A 25,091-nucleotide genomic window follows, 5' to 3' on the forward strand; every position below is an offset into this window, starting at 1 on the left:
TATTTTTTTAAAAAAATATTTTTTTTATCTATTTAGAAAAATGCTATACAGAACTTACCAATTACAACTATTTTTTTGCACAACACAACATATAAATGAAAATTAAGAAAGCCAAATACTAATAAAACAAAGGAAAAGAACAGTGGGCAGAAGCATAGCTAATTAGCTCTCACCCCTTTAGCTAAACAAAATTAGCATTCATACAGATACACATACATATGTGCATACTTGCATACAAACACATGCACCTAAATAGGACAACATAAATACATATATACATTCAAATTGGCTTCCCTGCCTCTTATCCCCATGCAATATCATTGAATTATTGATAATAATTATGATGAAAGCAGAGCTGAGAGAAAATGTTTTGCTAATGTCCCCCCTGAAATGTGACGTGTCCTTGTGTAAGGATGAAAGTAAATCCATTTGGCTGAAAGCAGCAGCTGATGAAAAGGCCATCACTTTCTGAGAGGAGATAAGGATGGGGTGACAGTATCACAGAGAGAGATAAAGATGAGGCTTTGCTTCAGTCGGTGACGCAGACGCACTCTGCTTTATGCACACCTTAAAGAACACGCAGACCTCAACTGCTCCTCAGAGGCACTTAGTCCTGTTTGTTGTCTAAAGGTGACGTGTTAATGCTTTCTGCCTTCACACCACAACAGCAAGTCATTGATAATATGTTGTAAGATATGAGTCAGCGAGCAGTCTATAGGTTACCTGATGTGAACATTCAACAGGATCTTTCCCTTAAGGATCCACCCTTTTTGGTGCTTATGTAGGATACAAGCGACAAGGATAGAGCTGGAATTGTTTTTGTTTTTTTATTTATTTCATCTCAGGAGACATTGTGCTCATCTCCATATACAACTTTGTATCAGTTTTGGTGTTAGCTCAGGATAAAATAGTACATCTGCAGACTTTGTCCTGTATGGGCTATGTTTTCAGACCTAAAAGTCTCTTCTTCATTCCTTTAAAGTTGTTGTCAATGTCTCATTCTGTGGGATAATTAAAAAATTAGAAGAATGATCCTTCAGAGTGATATAAATCCTCTCAACTGACACCTCCCTCTCACAGTGGTTACAGGTAGGCTATTAAAAATTTACTGTATAAAAAAACAATCTTGTCACTGAGGTTTTTGTCTCTTTACTGAACTTTACATATTTTGAGATTTTTATTTGGGTGTCTTCTCTTCCATGTATAATTTTTATGATCTGCCTGTTTCATTTTGCTGAGTTTATGACATTTTGTAACCTGGATTTTGATAAGTAATCCATCAATAAATATATCAAAGGAGGTCTTTAAAATTAGTCATCTATAGCTTAATTTTTTTCTCACTTTCTGTCTCCTGAATTTTTTTTTTTTTGTGTTCTCCAAATCAAAGTAGCCCAGATGTTTTTCATCTTTTTTTTTTCTTTTTAATTTAATTTAGTTTTTTTAAAAAACTTTATATAATAATTTCTGATGGTGTAGAAGAAACATATAGAAACATATAGGAAAAGTGGTCTTAAACTCAAGTGCTGTAGAAATTCAACAACCTCCCCAGTATAAATAATAATAAAAGCTTAAAAAAAGAAACCAAAAAGGATCCACATTGAAACAAATAAAAAAAAATCAAATTTCATATATTGAAAATACACATGTAACCCAAGATGAAAATGAGAAATATGAGAAATATGAACATTTTTGTATCATTTTTGAAAAAATTCTAAATAGATGAACATAGTGCCCCTTGAGGTCAAAACTCCCAAAATAAAAGACACTTATGTTTTAAAATGAGATAGGAAAAAAAACTGACAGATTTATATTACTATTATTATTATTATTATTATTATTATTATTATTATTATTAATAATAATAATAATAATAATAATAATAATAATAATAATAATAATAATAATAATAATAATAATAATAATAATAATAAATTATTATTGTTGTTGTTATTTTTATTATTATTATTTATGTATTTATTTATTTATTGACATGCTAAGTTTTTACCTTCCAGTGAACTGAACATCAAAAACAAATCTCTTTCAAAAGAGTGACTGTGCCTGAGGCTGGTACAGTCACATATTTTTTTTTTTAGTCTTGGGAAAAATGTAATTCATCCTGTGATCCCTTCAGAGTAACACATCTCTGTTGGAGGCGGTAAATACGATCTAATCTTCAGACTCAGCAAAATACTTTATTTTTCTCCTAAGCTGGCACTCCAAGTCTGGAGAGTTTGATAAATATGGGCTCAGTCTTGGGAACATGATTAACACACACTCTGTCTGCACTCCAGGAAAAACTCAGCAGTTCTCTGAAACGTGTTTTTCATGTAATTGGACGGCCTGTAGCTACACACCACATCTTGCTGGTTGATTGGTGGCTCTATACCTCCAGGCTGTTTCCTCAGAGCTCCGCTTTAGACGTCACGTGTTTCTCTGGCCAGTGATGTCACCATGAATGAGTCCCCTCCAGCTGTCTGTCAGGTTCAGTGGGGCAAGAGAGCACCAACATGTGTGCTGTGGTGAATGCAAACAAGGCCTGTAGATGAATGTTGGTGGGAAGCTCATTGTTATAAAGAAGTGTTGAGGTCTACTCACTTTCGCTCTCCAGCTATTAAAGTGTGGAAGTCTGTCCTCCAAGTCCCCTTTTGCCTCTTTTAGATTGGGGTAAGGTCTCCAGCCCTCCTGCTGAGGTGTCTGTTTCAAGACAGCTGCTGACAGCTCAACTGAACTTGAGAAGTCTTAAGTCTGGCAGCGAATCATCTTTGTAGTCCTCGCTGGCAAGCTGCAACCTTTCCTGTCTCAAGGCATGATGGGTCGAAACCATCCCGATGGCCCCCAGCTTTTCCTCGAGCATGTTACCTTCAGCATCTCCAAATGTCCTCAGGGATTACCACCTGCCTCCTCTTGTGTTAATCTCCTCGTCTGTCAGCGCTGAGACCCTGTGGCCAAAGTTCTGCCGGCCCACAGAAACAGCTCAGCCAACAGCTGGAGCTAGAAAGGATGATCAATTCAAGCCCCGAGCGCTGAGGACGGCAGCAAACACCAGCAGGATTTATGCGACACATAATGTGAGGAGCATGTGCTGCTGATGCTGTGGCTTTCTGTGACCTCTGTGGACTCTTATTGTTGCTGTGGTGAATGTCTCTCAATGGGCCTGAGTATTTATGGCTGTAATAATGATTCCCCTGCTGTTGTCTTTGCTTGTGCATTCATCAAATGAAACTAATATGCAGAATCAATTTTAAGATATTGCATTTGTTATTATGTGAATCCAGTGCATTAATAAACATTATTGCTTAATAGAAGCTCATTAACCAGACCTCTACTGATTTACACCTCACGTGTTTCTTTAAAACACCTCTGCTTAGTTCACAGGATTGGAATAAAGACATTTCACCATCATGATGTGTTGCTAATCTTAGTTTTAACCCTCTATGGTACCAGTTTTGGCCTTTTACACTCAAATAATACATCCCAGTTGTCATGAAATACTTTTGAAAAAAGAGAAAAGACCTTAAGAAACCAATTATAGTGTTTGATTTTGCCATATGACCCTCTGGAGGTCCTACAGAATCCCTTTTTGCAGACTTTCTTGCAAGGCCAATTTCCCTCCTCAGAACTGTCCAGTAACTTTTTTTTTTTTTTTTACCAGGCCTCACTCAATCTAGAAAAAATGTTTTCGTATTAATTGACAAGTAAAGCTTAATCTCTATTTGTTTTATTTACTTTATTTGCTGATTCATTTAAGAAAATGTGTAAAAATGCAAATGTTTCCCTGAGGCAACACTGTACCATTACGGATTCACCATAACAACATTTTGGTCTCTTTTTTTGGGTTTACAGACTGTTTAAAAACAAACTCAATAGTCAGTGTTGCCTGCAGGTAAAGTTCAGACATGAAACCTTGTGAAAAGAGTTATTTTCTAAAGTTTTTACTTTTTTGGCATGTTATGTAAACTGTTGAGGCCATTAAGTATTATCCATGTGTTTTTGAAAAAAAAAAATGTGTTGAAATACACTCACCGGCTACTTTATTAGACACACCTGTCCAACTGCTCATTAAAGCAAATTTCTAATCAGCCAATCACATGGTAGCAACTCAATGTATTTAGGCATCATGGTCAAGACGATCTGCTGTAGTTTAAACTGAGCATCAGAATGTGGAAGAAAGGTGATTTAAGTGACTTTGAACGTGGCGTGGTCGTTGGTCTGAGTATTTCAGAAACTGCTGATCTACTGGGATTTTAACCCACAACCATCTCTAGGGTTTACAGAGAATGGTCCCAAAAAGAGAAAATATCAAGAGAGCAGCAGTTCTGTGGGTCAAAAGTCCTTGTTGATGCCAGAGGTCAGAGGAGAATGGACAGACTGGTTGGAGCTGATAGAAAGACAACAGTAACTCAAATAACCACTGGTTACAACCGAGGTCTGCAGAAGAGCATCTCTGAACACACAACACGTCCAACCTTGAGGCAGATGGGCTACAGCAGCAGAAGACCACACCGGGTGACCCTCCTGTCAGCTAAGAACAGGAAACTGAGGCTACAATTCACACAGCAACACCAAAACTGGACAGAACAGAAGATTGGAAAAACGTTGCCTGGTCTGATGAGTCTGGATTTCTGCTCCACATTCGGATGGTAGGGTCAGAATTTGGCGTCAAACATGAAAGCATGGATCCATCCTGCCTTGTATCAACGGTTCAGGCTGCTGCTGCTGGTGTAATGGTGTGGGGGATATTTTCTTGGCTCACTTTGGGCCCCTTAGTACCAACTGAGCATGGTTCAAAGTCCACAGCCTACCTGAGTATTGTTGCTGACCATGTCCATACCTTTCTGAGCACAGTGTACCCATCTTCTGATGGCTACTTCCAGCAGGATAACGCTCCATGTCATAAAGCTGGAATCATCTCAGACTGGTTTCTTCAACATGACAAAGACCAAACTCTCTGAGGAATGTTTCCAGGACCTTGTTGAATCTATGCCACCAAGGATTAAGGCCGTTCTGAAGGAAAAAGGGGGTCTGACCCGGTACTAGCAAGGTGTACATAATAAAGTGGCCGGTAAGTGTATTTGAATTACTCTTTTTTCATTACTGACCATTACTATGGTAGAGTGTCGCCTCAAAGCAACAAAACCCCCCAAAATATTTATAATTTTTAAAAAATGTTTATATTATCTTTATTTGATCTATTTCAAGATGAAAAAAACAAAACTTGTTTTCCTAAGTGGCATTATTATGCGTACCATAGGGGGTTAATTCTTCCTAAAAGTATCACCGTAGATCCAGAAAGAATTTCGAGGCTTGATTAAAATATTATAACATTTAAAAAACACATTCACAGGAGGATCCTCCTATTAAGCTGCTGTGGAGCTGCATCATTGGCTTTTAATGTGACAGTTCACTGTTTTACCAGCAGGAGGACAGAGCTGCTTCCTCCTGGTGCCTGAACACTTACTGATCTGATGCTGTGCAGTGAAAACCACAAAAACACACACACTGTTGCATCAGAGGGCTATTTTAGAGAGTGAAACATCTTGTGTTGTTTTTCTGCAGGGTGATTTAAAGCAGACTTAACAGAAATAAAGGAGATGAAATACTAAAATGTTAAATAATCTATTTAGAAAATGTTCCTTTTGTTTTGTATTTATTAATTGTATAAATGACCCACTTTATCTGTTGTCAGTGGGGTCAAAATGCGAGCACAGACATTCATAACTCTAAAGCACATAATCAACATATTGCCTTGTCTTTAGTGTTTTATTGTCCCTCCACCCCCTGCAAAATCCACACCCTTAAGTTGAGAGATTCTGTTACAGCAGCTGTTTCTGAAGAAGCCCTGATATTTACTCAGACATAAATTACAACCACACCTCACAACATATATCATAAATCCTTTCACGCCTTTTCTTTAGCATGTTCCTCAGAATGATTACGATTTCACAGGATGTCTATCAGGGTCAAAAAAGAAGCAGTGGATGAAGTATTTTTTAATTATCTTCCCATGCACTGAGTGCACCAGAGGAGTTAAGACCCTTTAATTGCACTTTCACTCACCTAAATCATTCCACATGACCTCTGACGTGACACATTATTGATTATTTATTGCAAAGCTCCTCCAAGAATTCTGGAGCCTTGTGTCACAGGTGGCTGTGTGCACCTGCCTGCCCATGCTGCTCAGGGGTCACTGGTTATTCAGGGCCCAGGCCGGCCAGCTGTTTCCCTAGATCCCCTGCTCTGGCTGGCTCTTCAAGGGACACTAATAAACTACTGCTAGCCATGCCTCATCGTCATCACCAATCCACACCTGTTTCTGACCCAAGATGTGAGCTTGAAGCGTGAGTGTATTACAGTAACTGATCAGGACATTCATAAAACTCTCCCTCTGTATGTGTGTACATGTGGGTGTGTGAGGGAGGTTTTTTTTTTTATCAATCAGGTTCATTACTCAAAATGAGAACAGGGACACCTATGGATGAAATCTACTGAAAGAAGGGAGCACTATCCTTAATGAAAATCCAGTACAATAACATCCCTCCAGGGACTGACAGTGCTTCACTCAGTGATAAGTAACCTCACTTTACTGTCGTTTTATATCCTCTCGTATCAATACAGCGCTCCTATGGGGGCTGATCATTTCCTGTGATTTCTATAAACTGAGCTATAATCTTTAAATTTAACAGTGGTCGATATAGTTCCTCTCCAAAGCCTCCCTGTTTTGCGACGTGCGTCATTGGCGCGCATAAAGACGCAAAGGCGCAATTGTGTAGCCAACCTCTTTAATACACCCCAGCAGCGTAGAGTGAGCGCTCGGCACTTGGAATAAACATCGTCGCGCTATTACTGCCCTCTGTCCATCTTTATTATTAGCGCTTCGCTCCGCCCTCCTACCTGTAAATCTCCCCGCTCTCCTCTGGAGCGGATCTGACAGGCGCTCTCAGCTGGCAGCTCCGTGCCAGGGCTGCAGGGGGACCGAATGGAGGCAGTGACATCCACCCGAGCGCTTGTCCTTTTTACGCAGAATTGACAGCGAAAACGCCCGCAAGAATATGTAGTCTTCGACACTGCGGTGACGACTAACCAATCGTTGAATTAAATCCCATCTATCTCTGTTTATGATTTTTTGTTGCAACCCGTTCACAGTCGACTGACGCTTAAGGAAAGTGAAATCGATTCTCCGCCTGCTCATCGACAGGGAGCCCTGAATGGAAGACGGCTAGAGAGGTCGCCTCGCCGAGAACAGGCTGTAACATTTTTCTCTGTCGTTGTGCTCACCACCACCTGAAGTATCATTGGCAGCCTCGACGGCTGCAAACGACGCCGCCTTCACTATGGCTTTTGGCGTGGAAGCGCCAGGAAAGCCTTCAGATTGAGAAGATTCGTCATTTTTTTTTTCCGCGGATTTAAATGCCTCTCTCCAAGGGCCACCGACCCGCTTTTCTGCCCCGGTTCGCGTGTGCTGCGTCGCACGCTGTCACGAATAAACAATTCATAGGCTTCTAAAACACAGAAAGAGACTCCATCGGGTGGGTGAACTGAATCTACAGCGGAGAGGGGGGTTTTTCCTGAGCAATATGGCTGGTGAGTGGGGCTGGGGACGCTGGCACAGGCTCTCCAAGGCTCCTAAATGCTAGCTGAGGCGGATGGCACCGTTCCCCATGGAAGCGACAGCTCTATGAGGACAAGCAATATCAATAATAATATAAATCCGGACTCTTCAATCTTAATATCCAAGATGGTAGACGTTGTCATCCCGTTCTCGTCTGAGGTGCCCTGCGACAATAATGGACAGCGCATGTGGTGGGCATTCCTCGCCTCCTCCATGGTGACGTTTTTTGGGGGTCTCTTCATCATCCTGCTATGGAGGACGCTCAAATATCTGTGGACTGTTTGCTGCCATTGCAACATCAAAAACAAGGTATGTCCACATGGCTTTGAACGCCTCATCATGCACATGTCGCTGTTTGATTTCTGCATGACACTGGCCTGACCTCTTCTTCTGACATGGCTCTCATTTTGCCAATGACAGGCAGAATCTCCCTTCCTCATTTGCACCAGAAAAGATATCAGGAACCCACTGTGATGCTAATGAATGCATGCCTTAGATATGATTGTTAATATCCACTGGCTGTGTTTACCCACTCCCACTCATGAGTGAAAGGTGGTGGTGTTGCATGACAGATATGGGTTAGATAAGAGTGGAGCAGATCCTTCCTTTTATGTTAAACATCCTCATGTCACATAAGCTCCAAACTCTTATCCTGAAGGAGCAGCTTTCAGGGGTGCTTACATGAGTTTAATTTAAGCAAACACATGATCCTGCACATTCCACCACTGAGACCTAATGAAGTCCACTGAGACCCCTCATCACGCAGACCCAAAGACATCAAGGCCGTCCCTTAACTGTGTGCAACATCTCTGCAATAACAAATCCCTGGAAAGACCCGTCCTTAAAAAGATTTCTGTTCAATCTTTGTGCCCTGAATGTGTTTGTGCTGCATGTGAGATGTCTTTGTGGAGCGATGTGGTAACCTGTCTGCAGGACCAATATAGAAGCAGGATAAAAAGGGCAACTGGCCCTTACTTTGCTCGGGGTGGCCTGCAATGAGGATGAATCATGGCTGAATCATGTGTGTATTAAAGCCTGCTTCATACGTGACTCACACACACTGTAGTGTGAGGGGTCCCCTGGCTGATGAGGGGGGTAGTGAGGAGGTAATTTGCTAAAAACATGGATGAACATTTTGTGAAATGAAGAAGACAATTTTCTGACTTTTGTACTGAAAAACTGAAATCTTATCACGTGTTTTTGTCTTATTTTCAGTAGAATTGTCTTTTAAAAGAAAATCTGCCAATAGTACAAGAGAGAAGTTACTTTTATTAAGACATTAATCTAGTTTCAAGCTAATTTTTGAGCAAACGTTCCTCTTCCATCGGCAAATCCCTTATTTTGATTCGTTACAAGCAATCCAGACCTTGTTTTTGTCTTTAAATTACTTGAAACAAGACGTTTTTCTGGACTGGTCAGATGAATGTAGCTCATATTAAGTATTAAAAGACAATTTTTACTTAAAATACAACAAAAAACTTGATAAGATTTCATTTTTTTGCTGTGTGTTTTTGTTTCATTTCTGGAAAAAAAACGACAACAACTATCTAATTAGACACAGAAGATTGTTTCAAGATGTTACAAGCAAGTAAACGATTAAGGCTCATTTTATATCTTTTCTTCGCAATCAAAAAGACAAAAACCCTCTCTTAGTTTTGATTTTTTTGACCAGACTACAACTTCAGTCTTCAATGCAAAAGATGGATACAACATAATGGCAATACTAGACCGAAGAAAGAGACAGTGACCACAAACTTCCTTCTTCTTCTTCAAATGTTTTGGTTCTGTCTGATTCAAATGGATGAGCTGCTCCGTCTCTGTCGTGTCCTTTCAGTGGCCTCTGTCCTTTTTGACCATTCCTGTTCAGTTTTATGACAGGTGGGAGACAGGGCAGAGAGTCAGCATCCTTTCCTGCATAAATGGCAGAAAATAGACGTCACAGATGTCAGGCGGAATAAGATGCAACACAGCAACAAATATTTGCTCTGTTCTTGGTAATTCTGTCCCCATGCTGATTTTATATTTAGATTAATTAAATAATCAATGTTTATTTATGGGCAATCAGTGGGGCCATATTGAGACGACTTTATTATACCATCTGCTGTCAAATGAATGACTTCACTATGATCCTTACTTCTAATTTCACAGAGAATCAGTAAAGACTTCCTTTTAAATGTGGGTAAACTTGCACAGCAGGAACACGTTTATTCTGTTAGAGATCATTTAGGAGATATTAAATCCAAGTTTGAACAACTTGATGCAGGAACAGAGCCAGGATTTCAGTTTTGGGTGGGCCTTAAATTACAAAAGTTAGTACATAACTCTTGAATGAGTCGTAACTTTTTTTACGTACAGGCTAAGATTATGGCTCCATTTACAAAGACAGGGCATCTAACAATAAAAAAACAGCATAAAGTGACAATTTTTTTTCTTTCTTCTTTAAAACCATTAAAAAAAAGAAAGAAAGAAAGAAAGAAAAAACATATTTTTTCAGAGAAAAGTTTGAGGTGGGCCTGCCGGAAAGTGGGTGGGCCTGGGATTCTAGGACCCACCCATGACGCCGCCCCTGACTTGATGTAGGGATGGGTATCGAATTAGGTACTTTTATAGGTACAGACTGAAGGGAAAACCAAACGGTACCATGTTTAGGTACCTAACACATCCTTGTGTCTGTGAGGGAGTGGAAGAGTAGGTGATTTTCCATGCTGGACATGAACACAACATTTCAAGGTTGTATATCAAAAAATAAATATGTTACATTGAAAAACTTTGAGATTTTACTAGTAAAAAAATTAATATGTATTACCACATAAACAAACAAAAAAGTACCGCAAAATTTGTACCATTGAGCACCAATACCGATTGCCAGGTACCGGGCATCAGTACCACATCGTTTCAAGAAAGGTACCCATCCCTAACTTGATGCAATTAAAAAAGTGTAGTAAGCCCCAGATACCATAGAGATGTTGAAATCAATCACATATCAACACATCTCTTGACAAATATGAACATAAAAGTTTTGTATTTCATGATTTTGGACAGAAAAAAGCCCCAAAAAAACCCAAAACCAATCATCTTATCATAAAGCTGAGTTAAAAGTAGAACTCATCTTTAGGCTTATGGTAAAACATTGCCTCATCCATACCACCTCAACTTTCAGAGAGATTTCTTCCATGTGTTATTTGAGGCTGTGACTTGGCTGTCAGCATCCTGTCATTTTGTTCAGCCCGCTGGATCCATGTATCAGAAATGGCACCAAACCATATGCCATCCCTCATATTTCTCACCGTCTTGCTTGGAAAGGGATGAGAATAAATCATGCAAACATAATGAGGGATCCATCTTGTGGCTGCTGGTGGGTATCTGGTTGCATCTCATCTCTTGTGAATGAAGAAAATGAAAGCGTGTTTTTGTTCTTCTCGGCCTGGTTGTGTTGCCGTGTTTGAGCGGCAGAGCCATCCCGTTGGGTGACTTTGCTCGGGGTTGACACTTGGCTGCTGAGGGAAAAGGCTTGTTAGGAGTATTAAGAAGGGGGGGAAACTGGATCTGTGTTCAGCTGACTAGTGCCGGCCGGCCACGTTGGCATGTGTCAGAAACAGGATGCATAGTTGGCTCGGGAGGCCGGGGAGGCTTTCTCTGGCAGTATACTGAGAACCCGGAGTCAGAGGCAGAGAAATAGAGGTGGAAACTCTGAGGGAGACACAGGAGGAAGTGGAAACAGGGGGTGTGAGGGTGACGAAGGGTTTGAGGGGGGTGTTGCATTGCATGGTGTCAACCTGCGCTCTGCCGTTGACACACAGCTGTGTCCTAATTCTTTTAAACGGCCCTCTTGTCTGTTGGGATTATTAGCCAGAGGTCATGGGTCACAGAGAGAAAAACATGAAGGGAAACATTTTGAATCTTTGAGATACGAGCTTGTTTGATGGTTGTGTTTGAAGAAGTGCAAATCCAGCAGCTTGTAAGTCTCCTTGTTCGGCTTCAGCTTCACAGATCTTCTTTTCATCTGTGTATTCAGATGTTTTCAAAGCAACAATTGAAAACAGATGTAAAGTTTTGCAGCTAATCGGCAACGGTGCTTGAAGAAAACAGCAGATCTGTGATACAGTTTTTTTTAACTGTCATTAGAGAAGAGTGACATTTATTGCCTAATGCGTTCAACTTTCAGTTGGTAATACGGCTGGGATGATATGCTATTCTCGCGATTCGATTCTGTTATGATTTTTTTGGGGTGCTGATTTGTGATTAAATTGTGGGTCTTCGATATTTACCATTTTTGCTAATTTTAGATATGCTTTTTTAAGGTTGATAATGTCTACAGACTATATCAGGAGCCATATTTACCCATTAAATGCACATCACGTGAGTTAAAGGGAAACATTTCACCCTCTGCTGGAGAAAAGTGTTAACTTTTTTCCAATCCAGTTTATAAACAAAGACTGAAATGAAGAATTTGAATTTTTTAAAAAAAGGAACAGAATCCCGATTTTGATATTGTCATACAAAAAAACCTGATATGTCGTGTAACAATTTTTTCTCCCATCCCGAGTTGGTAATGCACGCAACCTTAGCTAGCCAGCCAAACAGTTGTTAATACAGATTCAATAAGAGCTTAAAATTTCTTTTCTGTTGTTCAGATGACAAAATAAAGGAGATAATAGCAGCCTCCCCTGAGCTGAGTCAGACAGTATCCCTGGGTATCACTTGGGTAGTTAAGACGCAAATTAGGAGCTAAGTTTAATAAATCTCCGCAATGGCTTCTTTCAAGCTAGGAAATATCTTCCTGCAATCTTTGATCTTAGCCATCATAATTCTGTTCTTATCTTTAAAATGCTAGGTCATGCTAGTTTCTGTGCAATTCAAGGCCCATTTATGCTCAAAATTACATATGGATATGGATACGGACCAAACGGAGCAGTACCAGCGGAAACCGTGGAGGCATTGTTGCTGTTGCTACCTGATACAAAGTTCTAGTGAGACAAGAAGAAGAAATAACAATGGTGGAACTTTCGCTATGTATTGAACTGCCTGTTTTAATCTTTTACGCAAGAGCTACATTAGCAATACTCCTCCACAGTTGCCATGTTTGTTTTTGAGTTTCGTTGTCATAAACTTTAGACTCTGGGCTGCCCCCCCTGGTGGATGTATCAGTTAACTACAGTACCAGCTGATAGATGTATGTGAGCAGTGAAGGTAACATTGTTTGAAAAGGACAGATACCTTTTTTGTTTGTAAATTGGCCTTGAGTGACCTGAAGTGAGAATGTGTCGTAGTGTGTATACATTTATTTCCATCATCTTGTACAGTATGCTGTATTCTGGTGTTTTCAGCCTCCATGTTGTTGTTGTTTTTTCATCTCGATCTCTCTTTTTGTCTGTAAGTGGATCTCCCCCGTGTGGAGTCATTAGGGTTATTATCTTGGCTTATTTAACAAAATTAAGGGTCCTATTTTGGTTAGCGTACCTGTGGGGGTATTCTTTCTTTCATGAGCATTGACCTGTGACCGAATGCAGGGCTTGAGTCCGTTTTGGCTCACAATGTTAAAACCACAAATACGGCACAATCAGATAAAATGCAGTTCAGTATTTTAACACTTATAAAACTTAAGACATCATCAACTTTACTTTTTATTTGTAAGAGATAATGTATGATGAGCGTGTGGTGATTATGAGATAAAGACTCACGATGGGGTGAGGCAACACCCTGACCCGAAGTCAACAGGAGTTTTGACCAATCAGAGTCAAATATGTATCTCTTTTATAGATTTATTTGTCTTTAATTATTTTATTATATTTATTATTATTATTTATTTTATTTCATTTCATTTCCATTTATTAAATGTTTCTATTAATAGATTGCATTAATAGATTGTAGCATATTTATGTGCATATGTAGGAGTATACAGATTATTTTTGTTTTTGTGCTTTTAGTCATTTGCTTAGTTGTTTAATGTTTTTATTCTTTTATCTGTCTCAAAGCCTTTTTCTTCATGACGTTATGTTGCCATTTTATTCTCTCCCTTGTTTTTTTTCCTCCTCATTTGATGTTTTAATTTTGTTGCCTGTACAATATCTCACCTCCCTTAGCCTAAAGTTCTTTTCTCTGATTCTATGACGTATTTTATGTCAAAACAATTTTTAAATAATTTGTTTTTAAAGGTGCTGTATAGATAAAGTTTATTATTATTATTATTATTATTATTATTATTATTATTATTATTAATATTATTATTATTTTATTTTATGTGTAACTCTGATAAGATAAAAATTAATCTTTTGACTTGTGACTTATTTATCACAACATATCATGCTGCTATGTTACCATTGCTTTAATTTACTTTCATTTACTTTAATGAAAGGGTCCCAGCATGCACCAGGTCCCCGTCCCCCTCGCCTGGTCTTACAGCTTTGTGAGAGGACACCCTGCTTCTGACAAACTCTCCCTGTTACTGCAGAGCCACTGAGCCTTAGGAACCCAGTATAATCACCTTTTTACTCCTATCTCTCCCAAACAAGACAGGGCAGTCGTATTGCAGACAACATAATAATGTTTTACAGCTCCTCTGGCGTCTCTGGGGTGAACTAAAAAGCAGGGAGAATGAGCGAAACAACATGAAATAAGAAAGCAAACCCATATTGATTTTTTCCAACGCTGTGCTGGTAATGGAAACATTTATAGCATCATTTATCTGCTGAGTTTTCAGACCATTTTTAAACCACAAATCAACCACATTTGTTATGAGATTATCCTCCTAAGTCCCACTGCAAACACCTCGTCTCCGGCTGTCTGGATGAGCCTCATTATTTCATTCTGTTTTCACAGCACAGTTCAAGACTTCACTTACTCGAAATAAGGGGCTTCCTACATCACTCAAGACAAAGCTAATGCATATGCATGAGTGAAATATAAGCACAAGCACTCAGTGATAGTGAAGCGGAGGAAACCACTGCCATGTTGTTAGGCTTATTAGCACAGAGCCTGCTTTATTTTCTCTTCCCTTTGCACTTGTCTTGCTGATATTTTTGAGCGTGGCTGCAGGTTTCTGTGCTCTCACTGCTGTATTGTTATCTAATGGTGTAGTTATCCACTCTGCGTCATGCCACCTCCAGGAGTTCTTATATGACGCCCTCTGTTATTCAGGCTGCGTGGGGAGGAGGAGTATTGAAGCTTTGAGTTTGTGGCACCGACTTCTGTTCAAACATGAATGGTAGCATCATACCACGGAGGAAATAAGTGTTTTAATAAAGCTTGACTAAAATATTAGAAATACCTGACAAAGTCTGCTGTACGCTACAAAATAAACAAAATGAGCCCCAGTCCTGCTTCAGTCTGGATCTAAAGTAGCTCATGTTGACATGCTGACATAGTGTGTATTGCCTTGTGCAGATTTTTTTGTCATATGAAAGTTAAAAGACCTGGTTAATGGAAGTTTGGTGTTTGTTCACATGAGTCGCAGGGTGTCAGACATTCATCCACACCACTGACTCTAAACTGATGGATAATAGATGTTCACTGTCTCACACAATCCATAAATAACACCAGAATACGCCTCATAAAGGAGCTCTGATGTATTGTGCTGAAGACCATTCTAGAGACACTGTTGTGGTGAAGAAGGAATATTGTATTTGGCCTCCTCTTCTTATCAAAAACATACAAACAAACAAACAAGAAAAACAAACAATAAAAAGTTTACTCATTTCGGCACAGTCTACAGCCGAGTTGTCGTTGTTTGAAGTAAACACTCAGAATCATAGAATTCAGTCACCCTTTTGTTTGTGTTTATTACATTTTTTATCTCCTCTTCTTTGCTGATCTTACATAAACCGTACCTTAGGCCTTGTTCACTTGTAGCCGGGTATTTTCAAAAATGAATACCCCCTCCTATTCGTTTTTTAAAATATTCCCATCCACACACACACGGGGAAGTTTGCTGAGAAGTGCAGCTCTAAGCATGCCAAACCCATATTTGTCAATGTTTTTTTAGACATGAACCTGTGCCAGCCAATCAGAATGAACCCTTGTCATTCCTGTTGATCAAGGTGGCGGCGCACAGTAGTGCAGCGGCTTCTCGCGCTCCTTGAATTCAGCTGTGACGTTTGAGAACCAAAAACCCAGCTTTCCAGCGTCTAAATGAAACCAGAGTTTTCCCAAATCTTCACTTTGGTTGGAGTTTTCAGAAAACATTGTTTTCATTGTAGTAAAACTGCAGTTTCGTTTGGGCCTAAATGTAGGTACCTTAATAGGTACCGACTTAATTCTGTCAAAAGTACAGGGTACTGATTCACGTAAAATCAAAAGGTACCATGTTTAGGCATCAATGTGACTGTGAGGGATTGGAAGAGTAGACAATTTTTCATGCTGGACATGAACACAGCATTGAGTGGTTGCATACTGAAAATAAATATGTTAGATTGAAAAAAAGAGTTTCATTTTGAAACAAATTGATATTTTTTTTTACCACATGAACACAAAAAAGTACAGAGAATTGGTACCATTGAGCACCAATACTAATTACCAGGTACCAGGCATCAATACCAAATCATTCTAGATGTGAAAGGTACCCATCCCTACCTTGATAAATGAAAATATATGCAGTTTCCCAAATACCCAGCTACCTAGACATGGCCTAAGTAGTAAGCTAGAATAATTAAAATGACGAAAAAGTAAAATCTGACCATTTTCTATTTATTCAGTTATTTATTAGCTTTTAGCTTGAAGAAATCTAATGTCCAAACTGTTAATTTGGAGGAGGTGAGCTTTGAAACCTATTTTGGGGATGAGGCTCCAAATGTTTTGGCTTCACTTTTAAAAGCTGCCATGTCATCCATCTCTTGAGACATCTGTATTAAACCAAGAGCTTGATCTTACAATATTTTCTCATCCTGAAGTTGATCAGCTTTTTATTATTTTATTAGTCTACTGGAAATGATTAATGATAATGTAATAGATCATTTTTAAAATAAATGTAAATCTTAGGTTTAAAATTTTGCTCATGGTCTTGTTTGAGCTTTTTATTTGTGACAACTTTCAATGAAGTAAATAACCCAAATGATCAGAATCCTCACCATCACCATCAGCTTTTTGTAATTTTTGAAATCTCACATAGAGCTGTAGGTAATCCCTTAACAAGAAGCTCTTTTCCATGCAGTTACAGTTGTTTATTGCTGACTAAGTGATGCTGTCACTTTGAAATGATTTATAAAGAATATATTTTTCACACAACAAAAAACAGCATTAAAAATCCTCCACTACAGTTGTTAGAGTCTCCATTACTTCACACAACAGATCCCCCACAGGTGTTCATAAAAATATCTTCATCTGGAAGTGTGAAGAAGAACATTCTGCAGCTCTGCATCAGTAAGAGGAGGAGAGCTGATATTAGACCTGTGATGTGCGATACAGTAAAGCCACTTCCACCTGTCACAAATAAGAGCAGGCCGAGATGGTTTGCTATTAAAAGTACCTGCAGTGTTTACACATCAGCTGAACTGACAAACAAGTCAGAGTTCATTGTCAATCCAAACTGCGCTCTGTAACACTCCTGGTGAGATAAATAAGGACTACAAAAATACACCTCCCACCTCAGTACAACAGCCTCCCCCTCATCCCCCTGAGGTGCAACATTTGAGTGTTTTATGTGCATTTTAGAGCCAACAGCCGTCAGGATGGTGCAGTGGTTTCTGTTCAAACAGCTAAAAGAGAGGGATGATAGAGGAGTATACATGCTCCACCTGCACAATCTGCAACTGATGTTTAGCTCTCCTTCTAATCTGGATGATTTGAATTGGATTACCTCTGTTTTTGTGCTATCATCCGCATGTTTTGTGCATGTGAACCCGCACACGGCTTTGATATCTTTCCTGTACTGTTACTCCTTCATTTGCATGTGTTTTCTATGCAAGACGTGACAAAAAAACTAAATGAAACATCATGTTTGGCTGCTTGTGTACATGTTTAAATCCAGTGTAAATATTTGATACCTGCACTTAAACATTTATGCAACTATGTGCAGCTTCTGTTTACATTTACACTCATGCATACCTCTTTATCTCCTTCATCATACTTTAAATTGATTCAGCATGTTTAGCTTCTTGGATCCATTATTTCATACTTGTGTGTAAATATTTCACACATCTATATTCTGTCCTCTGTTTTGATATCTCATGTTTTCCCTGTCTGGGAGTGCATACACCACATCCTCCCTCTTTTGACTCATTTATTTTTTATTTTAAGTGTAAATAATAGAGATGTCATCTACTTCCCTTTCATCCTGGATCATTTGTATTGAGCTCCTGCTTTTTTCCTCATGTCTGTGTGCTGCTGCTCCAGTCCAGCGTCCCCATGGCAATCATCGGATCATTAAAGTTTCATCTTATTTAATGAGAGTTTGATGTGCTGTGTGTTTGGTTCCCCTCGCTGAAGGCAGGCCCGACCCGGCTCCCGTGATGTGACTAATAAAGAAAAGGTGAAGTGAGGACACATCTCGTGCCTAAGCTCCATTTATTCTGACCTTTATCAGTCTGCAGTTAGAGGCTTCCTGATAAAGCAAACGTATTATCTATTAAAGACTTAACAGCTTTAGGTTTAAAGTGGAAAGGTGACACTGTTTTCTGTAAATCTGATTTTTAAACCACTTGGAGAAATCTGTCTTATGATCAGACTTAAAATGAGACATGGCAGCTTGGTGGATTTAAATCATTACAGTGCATTTCCATAATTGAAGATTGTTATTGATTTTTATGCTCTAAAGCAAAGCCTTCGCTGCAGAGCAATTCATCAAAGCAGACTTTAAAACCACCTCACTGTTGCATGTTTCAAAGTCTGTATCCACATTCGTGTCGGCCTATGCGACAGGGAAATCCAGATCCATGGCGGAGTGAGCGTGTTATGCCGGGACACTCTTACCTTAAAGAGGAATGGATTGCGGAGGTGCCTGCAGAGAGGAACTGTTGTGAGCCTGTGTATTCCTTTGTGCTTGGCAACCGACCAGCTGCATTTCGCCAAAGCAGCACAGAGCACACACCCTGAGATCAGCTGTCGCTCTCACTAGCTCTAACTTGCTTGCCTTCCCACACTATCTCATTGAAATTCAGAGCTAATTGAAGAAACAGAATGTGCTAAGCTAAATCCTGATTAAACTGGATAACCCCAAACACCTACCATCCGACAACCTCCTGTGCTGCATTTATGAGCACTTTTTAAAAACTCTGATCAGCCTATCAGGGAATGTGTGTTTACATGGAGTACTACACTGTGCTCCTGCAGCCAGTGGTTGGTTTGCATGTGCCTTGTCATTCGCTGTTGGCTCTTGCTTCATGTGATCATGCCCCACAGCTGTCCTGGAGCATGGCGTGATCAGTTTCCGACACGGCTCGCATGCCTGCTCCCAGACATTTATTTTAATCGGAGGCAGGGCTGCATGTAATGGTTATTTCATTCTTATTGGCCTGTCAATCAAATAGTGATTTATTTAGTCCAGGGGTCTGCAACCTTAACTATCAAAAGATCCATTTTGCCCCCTCTTCCACCAAAGAAATGTGGTCTGGAGCCCAAAAACTTGTCAAAACTGTCAGCTTAGGAAAAAGTTAAGTCACTTTCTTTCCTCTTTAATTTGGTACTTTTCAGAAAATGCTTTGTGCTTGTTCTGAAAAATGTCTTTCAAGTTTACATTTTTTGTTGTTTGCTATTTTTTTGCCACATACATGCATATTTAAGTTGACAACTTAGTTTTTTTTTTTTTTAATTCAATGACAAAAAGGTATCACCTTCAACTCCAAGATAACTTAGCAACAAAACAAACAAACCAAAAAAAAAAAAAAATCACCTTTTGTTTCTTAATGATTTTCTTTGTCAAGGCCAGAAGGAGCCACTACAAGGAGCTGTTTGCTGCTCCAGAGCTACAGATTGCAGGCCCCTGATTTAGTCTATAACATCTCCTATAATGTTCGATACGCTCAGCAATATCTCTTGGACTGTGAGGTGAAATCTGTATGACTAGCTGTTTTCATTATAAAAACAAAATGAACATCTGGGTTTTCATTTTGCAAGGGATTAATTGTTTGTTTTTAAAGATTATTTTTCAGGCTATTCAGCCATGACAGAGTCAAAGAATAATGAGAGTGGGGTATGAAATGTGACTCAAATTCGTAAAACCTGCGCTTACTGCAGCTATTTTAAAGCTCCTGTGAGGAACTTTTGGTTTGTGTTGAGTGGACAGCGCAGTACCTGCTGTCTCTTTGCTGAGTTTTTCATGTCAGTGCATACATTTTATTACAATTAGTTTAGTCTCACTGCGCTTAATTTACACAGTGAAAATCTTTGTCTAGATGAATAAAAAGACAGTTTTGACATCATGAGTATCGCTTATATCCACATATATCCCTAGCCAGTGGTTAAATATATAACTATATGGAAATAATCAAGGCTTATGTTGATGTTCTGGTTTGTTCTTGTAGCTCATTTAAAGGCATGCGTATTAACTTCAGTTTGTTTTATGACCAGCTGAAAACTCCTCACGGTGTTTTAACAACTCAGCCAAATTGGAGCCCTCTGTTGAGGCTGTAAAATTTTTATGTATAGATTTTATAAGCAGCTTGAGTATTTTCTCAAATCCATTGTCCTAATATAATTTCATTACTTTAATGTTGTGTTTATATTTATTACCTCTGCCAAGAAGGTTATGTTTTTGGGAGAGTTTGTCCGTCTGTTTGTTTGTTTGTGAACAACATAACTCAAAAAGTAACAAATGGATCTGGATTAAATTTTCAAGAAATGTTCAAAATGTGATAAGGAAGAAGTGATTAAATTTTGGAGGTGATCCGGATCACCGTCTGGATCCAGGATTTTTTTTAAAGGATTCTTTATTATTGAGAGAAAGGGCTGTTTTCACCATTATTTCTGACAGATGTAAAAGTACGATCCAGATCCTGGCAATATTCTGGATACTAAGATCCAGAATATGAAATATATACTGGGTCTTCATAATTTTCAACACTGTCAGGAAGCAAATTATTGTACAAACCTTCAACTAACACCAAATTGTAGCAGACAGTCTGCTGAAAGGGAGTATAACATTAAAGTAGGACTGAAGTGTTTGTGACGATCACAATATGCTTGGCGGAGGTCTGCGCTCTCTGAGTGCTTTTCTAGTTTTGATTTTTAACCTAAAGGAAAACAACTCCTCTCCCTTTTCCTTCTGAAACCCTGCTCCCACCATCAATGCTGTGCCATTTAATATGCAATGAAGTCAAACTTAAAAGGAGAGAAACAATGACAGCCAACACTTCCAGAAAGCACACAAACTGCTGCTCTGCAGCTGCTGAGCTTTTAGCAACTACGCACCCAGTTGAAACTATGCAGATTCACTCCAATTGGCTGCTTCATTTCAAGCTAACCCTGATTGGTCATTTGATTCAGTCTGGATCAGTTTGTAAAGAATTAAATGAAGGGGACATGCTCAGACTAAATCAGACACATTTTAATCTATTGCTTTAATAAGTAGTGATAAAAATATGTATGGATGTATGTTGCCTACTGCGGCTTTAAGCTGGAACGAATTTGTTTTGTCAGCGGGGCTTTCAACACTGACATGGTTCATTACGTATAAAAATGATGCAGTTGAAATGAATGGAAACTGAACTTGTGTGACTGAGAAGTGCTTTAAAAAAAGGTGGCTTCATTTGTTTGCTTTTGAAATCAGACTTGGAAAAGACAATAAAATTGTAAACCTCTTTTGTTGGTTTCTTGATGGAACAATTGTTGATATTCTTTCTCAACAAGAGGTAGCTGAAGTTTTTGAGAACTCGTGAACTTTCCTCTCCCACACTCCTCTGAGGTGGAATGTGTGACTCACAAGTTATTTTTCAGTGCAGATCCTCCCTTTCTCGCCCCTAATCCCTAATTCTCCAAGCCTGATTCGATGGCCATCTAGGGACAACTGTAGTGTGCCATGCTGATGTATGGTAATCCACAGACAAGGAGAGGCTATATATCAGGCAGCACTATGTATATCATGAGGCAGACACAGAGGTCAACCCCCCGTACCCAAACTGCTCTCCCCTGCTGTCATGCTGTTATGTCTTCTTCGGCCAGTCACCGGACTATTAAAAGGACTTCCACGCCCCAGGAACTATTCTGAGGTCAAAGGTCAGAGGGGAAGAGTATACCTGGCTCCACATGGGGGGAGAGTGAGAGACTGGCTTCCTATCATTGGAAATATGTAAAAGGGTCTAAGCCACCTGATCCTCGCCGAGCCACACTGGCAGTTGGAAACCATTCACACACAGATCTGCTGGTTGAGAGCGGCTAGGCTAAGCTGAGGCCTGCAGGACGCAGATAGCTAGCTAGAGCCAGGCTAACCAGCGGGATCACGGCTTATGGTTTCTACTCCACCAGATTTCTTCCACCTCTGTTGTTGTCCTGAGACTGCTTAACATCAGAGGAAGTTTGTGTGTGTGTGTGTGTGTGTGTGTGTGTGTGTGTGTGTGTGTGTGTGTGTGTGTGTGTGTGTGTGTGTGTGTGTTTGGTTGTGTGGGTTGAGTTCTCTCACCACAGCCAGGCCGTGGAAATTTTAGCTACTGCAGCAGTTTTAGGGAGAGGGTTGATGTTGTTTTGAAAAAGCTCTGATAATCACTTGGATTTGTCTTCAACAGGTGTTAAAGCTGGAGTTTAAAAGGAAAGCAACACGTGGTTTCTTTAGCTGTTCTGTCCTCTGTGGTACATAATCACCTGACATCTTCTCCAGCTTTTGTTTTATAGTCATGTATAATTTACCAGTCTCTTTTTATCTTTACAATTTTTCATGTCAGAGTAGAACACGATGTTGGTTATTTTTTTAGAGCCATCGATCGTTCAAGATGCCATTTTCAGAGCATCTTGAACGGTCTTTCAAGACCCAAATAACATTGTTTTCTATGACTATGTAAACACCAAAACTACTTAAGAAGAGTGCACCCTCTTCTTTATGTCTCTCTTCCTGTTTTTGATCAAAAAAACAGACAAAACATACTTTTTTGATCAGGATAATCTTGGGCGCTCCATCCTATGATCCTCTCCATGGTCGTCTTTTCTCACGATGACGACACTCTTTCTCTCTGAACTACCTCGACACATCATCTCAGATTGTTTTTTTCTTTTACCAGTATTGATATCGGTAACTACCGGTTATCGACCATAACAGCAATATTAATATCAGATATGGGTACCAGCCAAAATTTTCATATTGGTGCCAGTGATGGATACCTTTCACATTTGAAACGATATGGTACTGATTCCTGGTACCTGGCAATCAGTAGTGGTACCGAACAGTACCAATTTTTGGTACTTTTTGTGTTAATTTGGTAAAAATATCAATTTATTTAATCATAAAAGTTTTTTTTTTTTTTCAATTTTACATATTTATTCTTCAATATATAACCGTATAATGCTGTGTTCATGTCCATTATGGAAAATCGCCTACTCTTCCACTGTCTCATAGTTGCAAGGATGCATTTAGGTACCTAAACATGGTACTTTTTGATTTTTTTATGAATTGGTAACTGGTACTTTTAAAGGAATTCAGTTGGTACCTATAAAAGTACCTAATCCGGTACCCATCCCTAATCGGTGCATCCCTAGTCTCCACAATACTTCACATTAATCCTAGTTTTCTTGAGAAGAATGACCTCTCTCTCTGCTGTCAGAGCTGGAGCATCTTTACCATAAACTGTTGGAAACATGGATTCAGTCTCCATGATGTCATGCATCAGTTTCTAGACTGTTTTGAAACAAATAATAACAGTCACCATAATGGAAATGCTGCTCAAACCAACTTTAAATTGACGAAGACTTTTGCAAATTGGTGAAGCCGAGGCAGGATTTTAGCCTCGTGACAATCAGCTGCCAGTTTCTTTTTTAAAACAGGCTATAAAACATTTATATGTTATATTAAATTTATATCTGCTGTCAAAATTAGCATTTTAACATGGGAGCTATTTTGGGATTTCTGAGCTTTTGCAGCCAGCGTCAAGTGCACTTCTGCATTGGCTTCCTTTCTCAACCCCAGAGGCTGCAGCGAAGTTTTACTAAACATGACAAGTAGCCTGGTATGAAATCTTCTTATTTGGTGCCATGGGAGAAATTTAGACATTACTTGAGTTTATACAGTTCAAAACTGATTGAAATAAAGATACTAGTTTAGCTTACTCCTTTTTGCAGGATTTAGTCCCTGTTGTTTGACTCCTGGCTTCAGCTCTTTCTAAATCAAGAGTGAAAAGAGCTGGAAAAAGTCCCAAATAAATTGATTTATTTGATTGCTTGATGATAGGTTTATCTTTCAGGTTATGTTGTTGTGGGGTAACTTTGGTTTGAAGTTCATGGGAAAAGGCTCTTGAAAATGGCAAAACTGTCATCTTCTGCTATAAAAAAATACAAGTAGTTTCCACAGTCTTGCCAAATTTATCCAAGATAGCCTCTGAGTAATGAGAGCGCAACTTACAAAATGTCCCTGTAGGGAGGGCAGATATTAAAAATGTGAGTCATTAGAAACTATTTCAAGAAATTGCATCATGTAACGCAACATCGTACCAGAAGACACTTCTGTTGGAGGCATTTTGCAAGATTAAATTTTCTATTTTCAGAATGTTTTTGATCAATGTCTCAGTTTTTAATCCCAAATTGCTTTGCATACGATGCGACCAGGTTTTCAGAGTCGCACTCATTTTTGTCGCAGATTAAAATAGTAGAGTTCGATTCCTTTTCAAGTCTGTCATCCAGGCGCTCAAATACCATAAATTTCCCATCATTCTTTGCCACTCTGTGTAATAAAAACCTGTCAAGACTAGTCTTTTCCGTCGCTGATTATCAGGCAGTCTGAGCCATCTCTTATAATTTCCCTTCATCTTCCCTCCACTCCCCTCAGCCCATCACTGCGCCTCAGAAATCAGGGAAGCCAGCGGAGCACCGCCATGTGCCCATCAAAACATGGTTAACGTTATAATTGGTGCTTTGAGCTGCGTGCTCTCATGCAGGCAGAGGGAGGGAGGGATGGAGACAGTGTGTGTAGAGGACATGGCGGTGACCTTCAGAGATCTCAGCAGGCAGTGTTTCTGCTTCCTATTTACAGAGCAGCTCTCTCTTAGCAACAAGCATGGCACTGCTCACACACAAACATGCTCAAGCTCAAGTTTTTAAAAACAGGATGGGAAAGTGTCAGGATCACTCATCACCACTAACCCAGCCACCACACTCAGCAACCTGTCTCAATTAACCTCCAAAGGGGCTAAGCTAATATGCTAATTGTCATTCTAGCAGGCTAACAGCCGACTCATGTTTCTGCCTGTGTGCATGCAATGTGCATTTATAGCCGCCATGCTACGATGCTAAGACTGCATCCCAGCCGGCACCTCTTCGTGAACAGGGCACTCTGCGTGGATAAAGGAGCAAATTATTTTATGGTGAGACACAAGTTGGGCTGACAGTGATGGGTAGTGTACGAGCTAAGCCTTGT

General features: G+C 39.5%; 1 protein-coding gene across 20 annotated transcripts in view; it reads left to right on the forward strand.

Annotated features, from left to right (window-relative positions):
• The first annotated feature begins 6,778 nt into the window (after window positions 1–6,778).
• The window catches only part of kcnma1a (potassium large conductance calcium-activated channel, subfamily M, alpha member 1a), a 220,216-nt gene continuing 201,903 nt past the window's right edge, over window positions 6,779–25,091 (forward strand). For 10 of the 20 annotated variants that reach the window (XM_074675283.1, XM_074675288.1, XM_074675285.1 and 7 more), the window contains exon 1: window positions 6,780–7,918. In XM_074675283.1, coding sequence (XP_074531384.1) covers window positions 7,628–7,918 — 291 coding nt within the window. In that variant the 5' untranslated portion in view covers window positions 6,780–7,627. Of the gene's footprint in view, window positions 7,919–25,091 lie in introns of all 20 variants that reach the window. The other 10 variants (XM_074675291.1, XM_074675294.1, XM_074675298.1 and 7 more) reach the window with 3 other exon arrangements.

Source organism: Halichoeres trimaculatus, unplaced genomic scaffold (genome assembly GCF_033239565.1).
Source record: "Halichoeres trimaculatus isolate MK-OKI-2021-1 unplaced genomic scaffold, fHalTri1.1 fHalTri1_scaffold_8, whole genome shotgun sequence".
NCBI classification, from domain to species: Eukaryota; Metazoa; Chordata; class Actinopteri; order Labriformes; family Labridae; genus Halichoeres; species Halichoeres trimaculatus.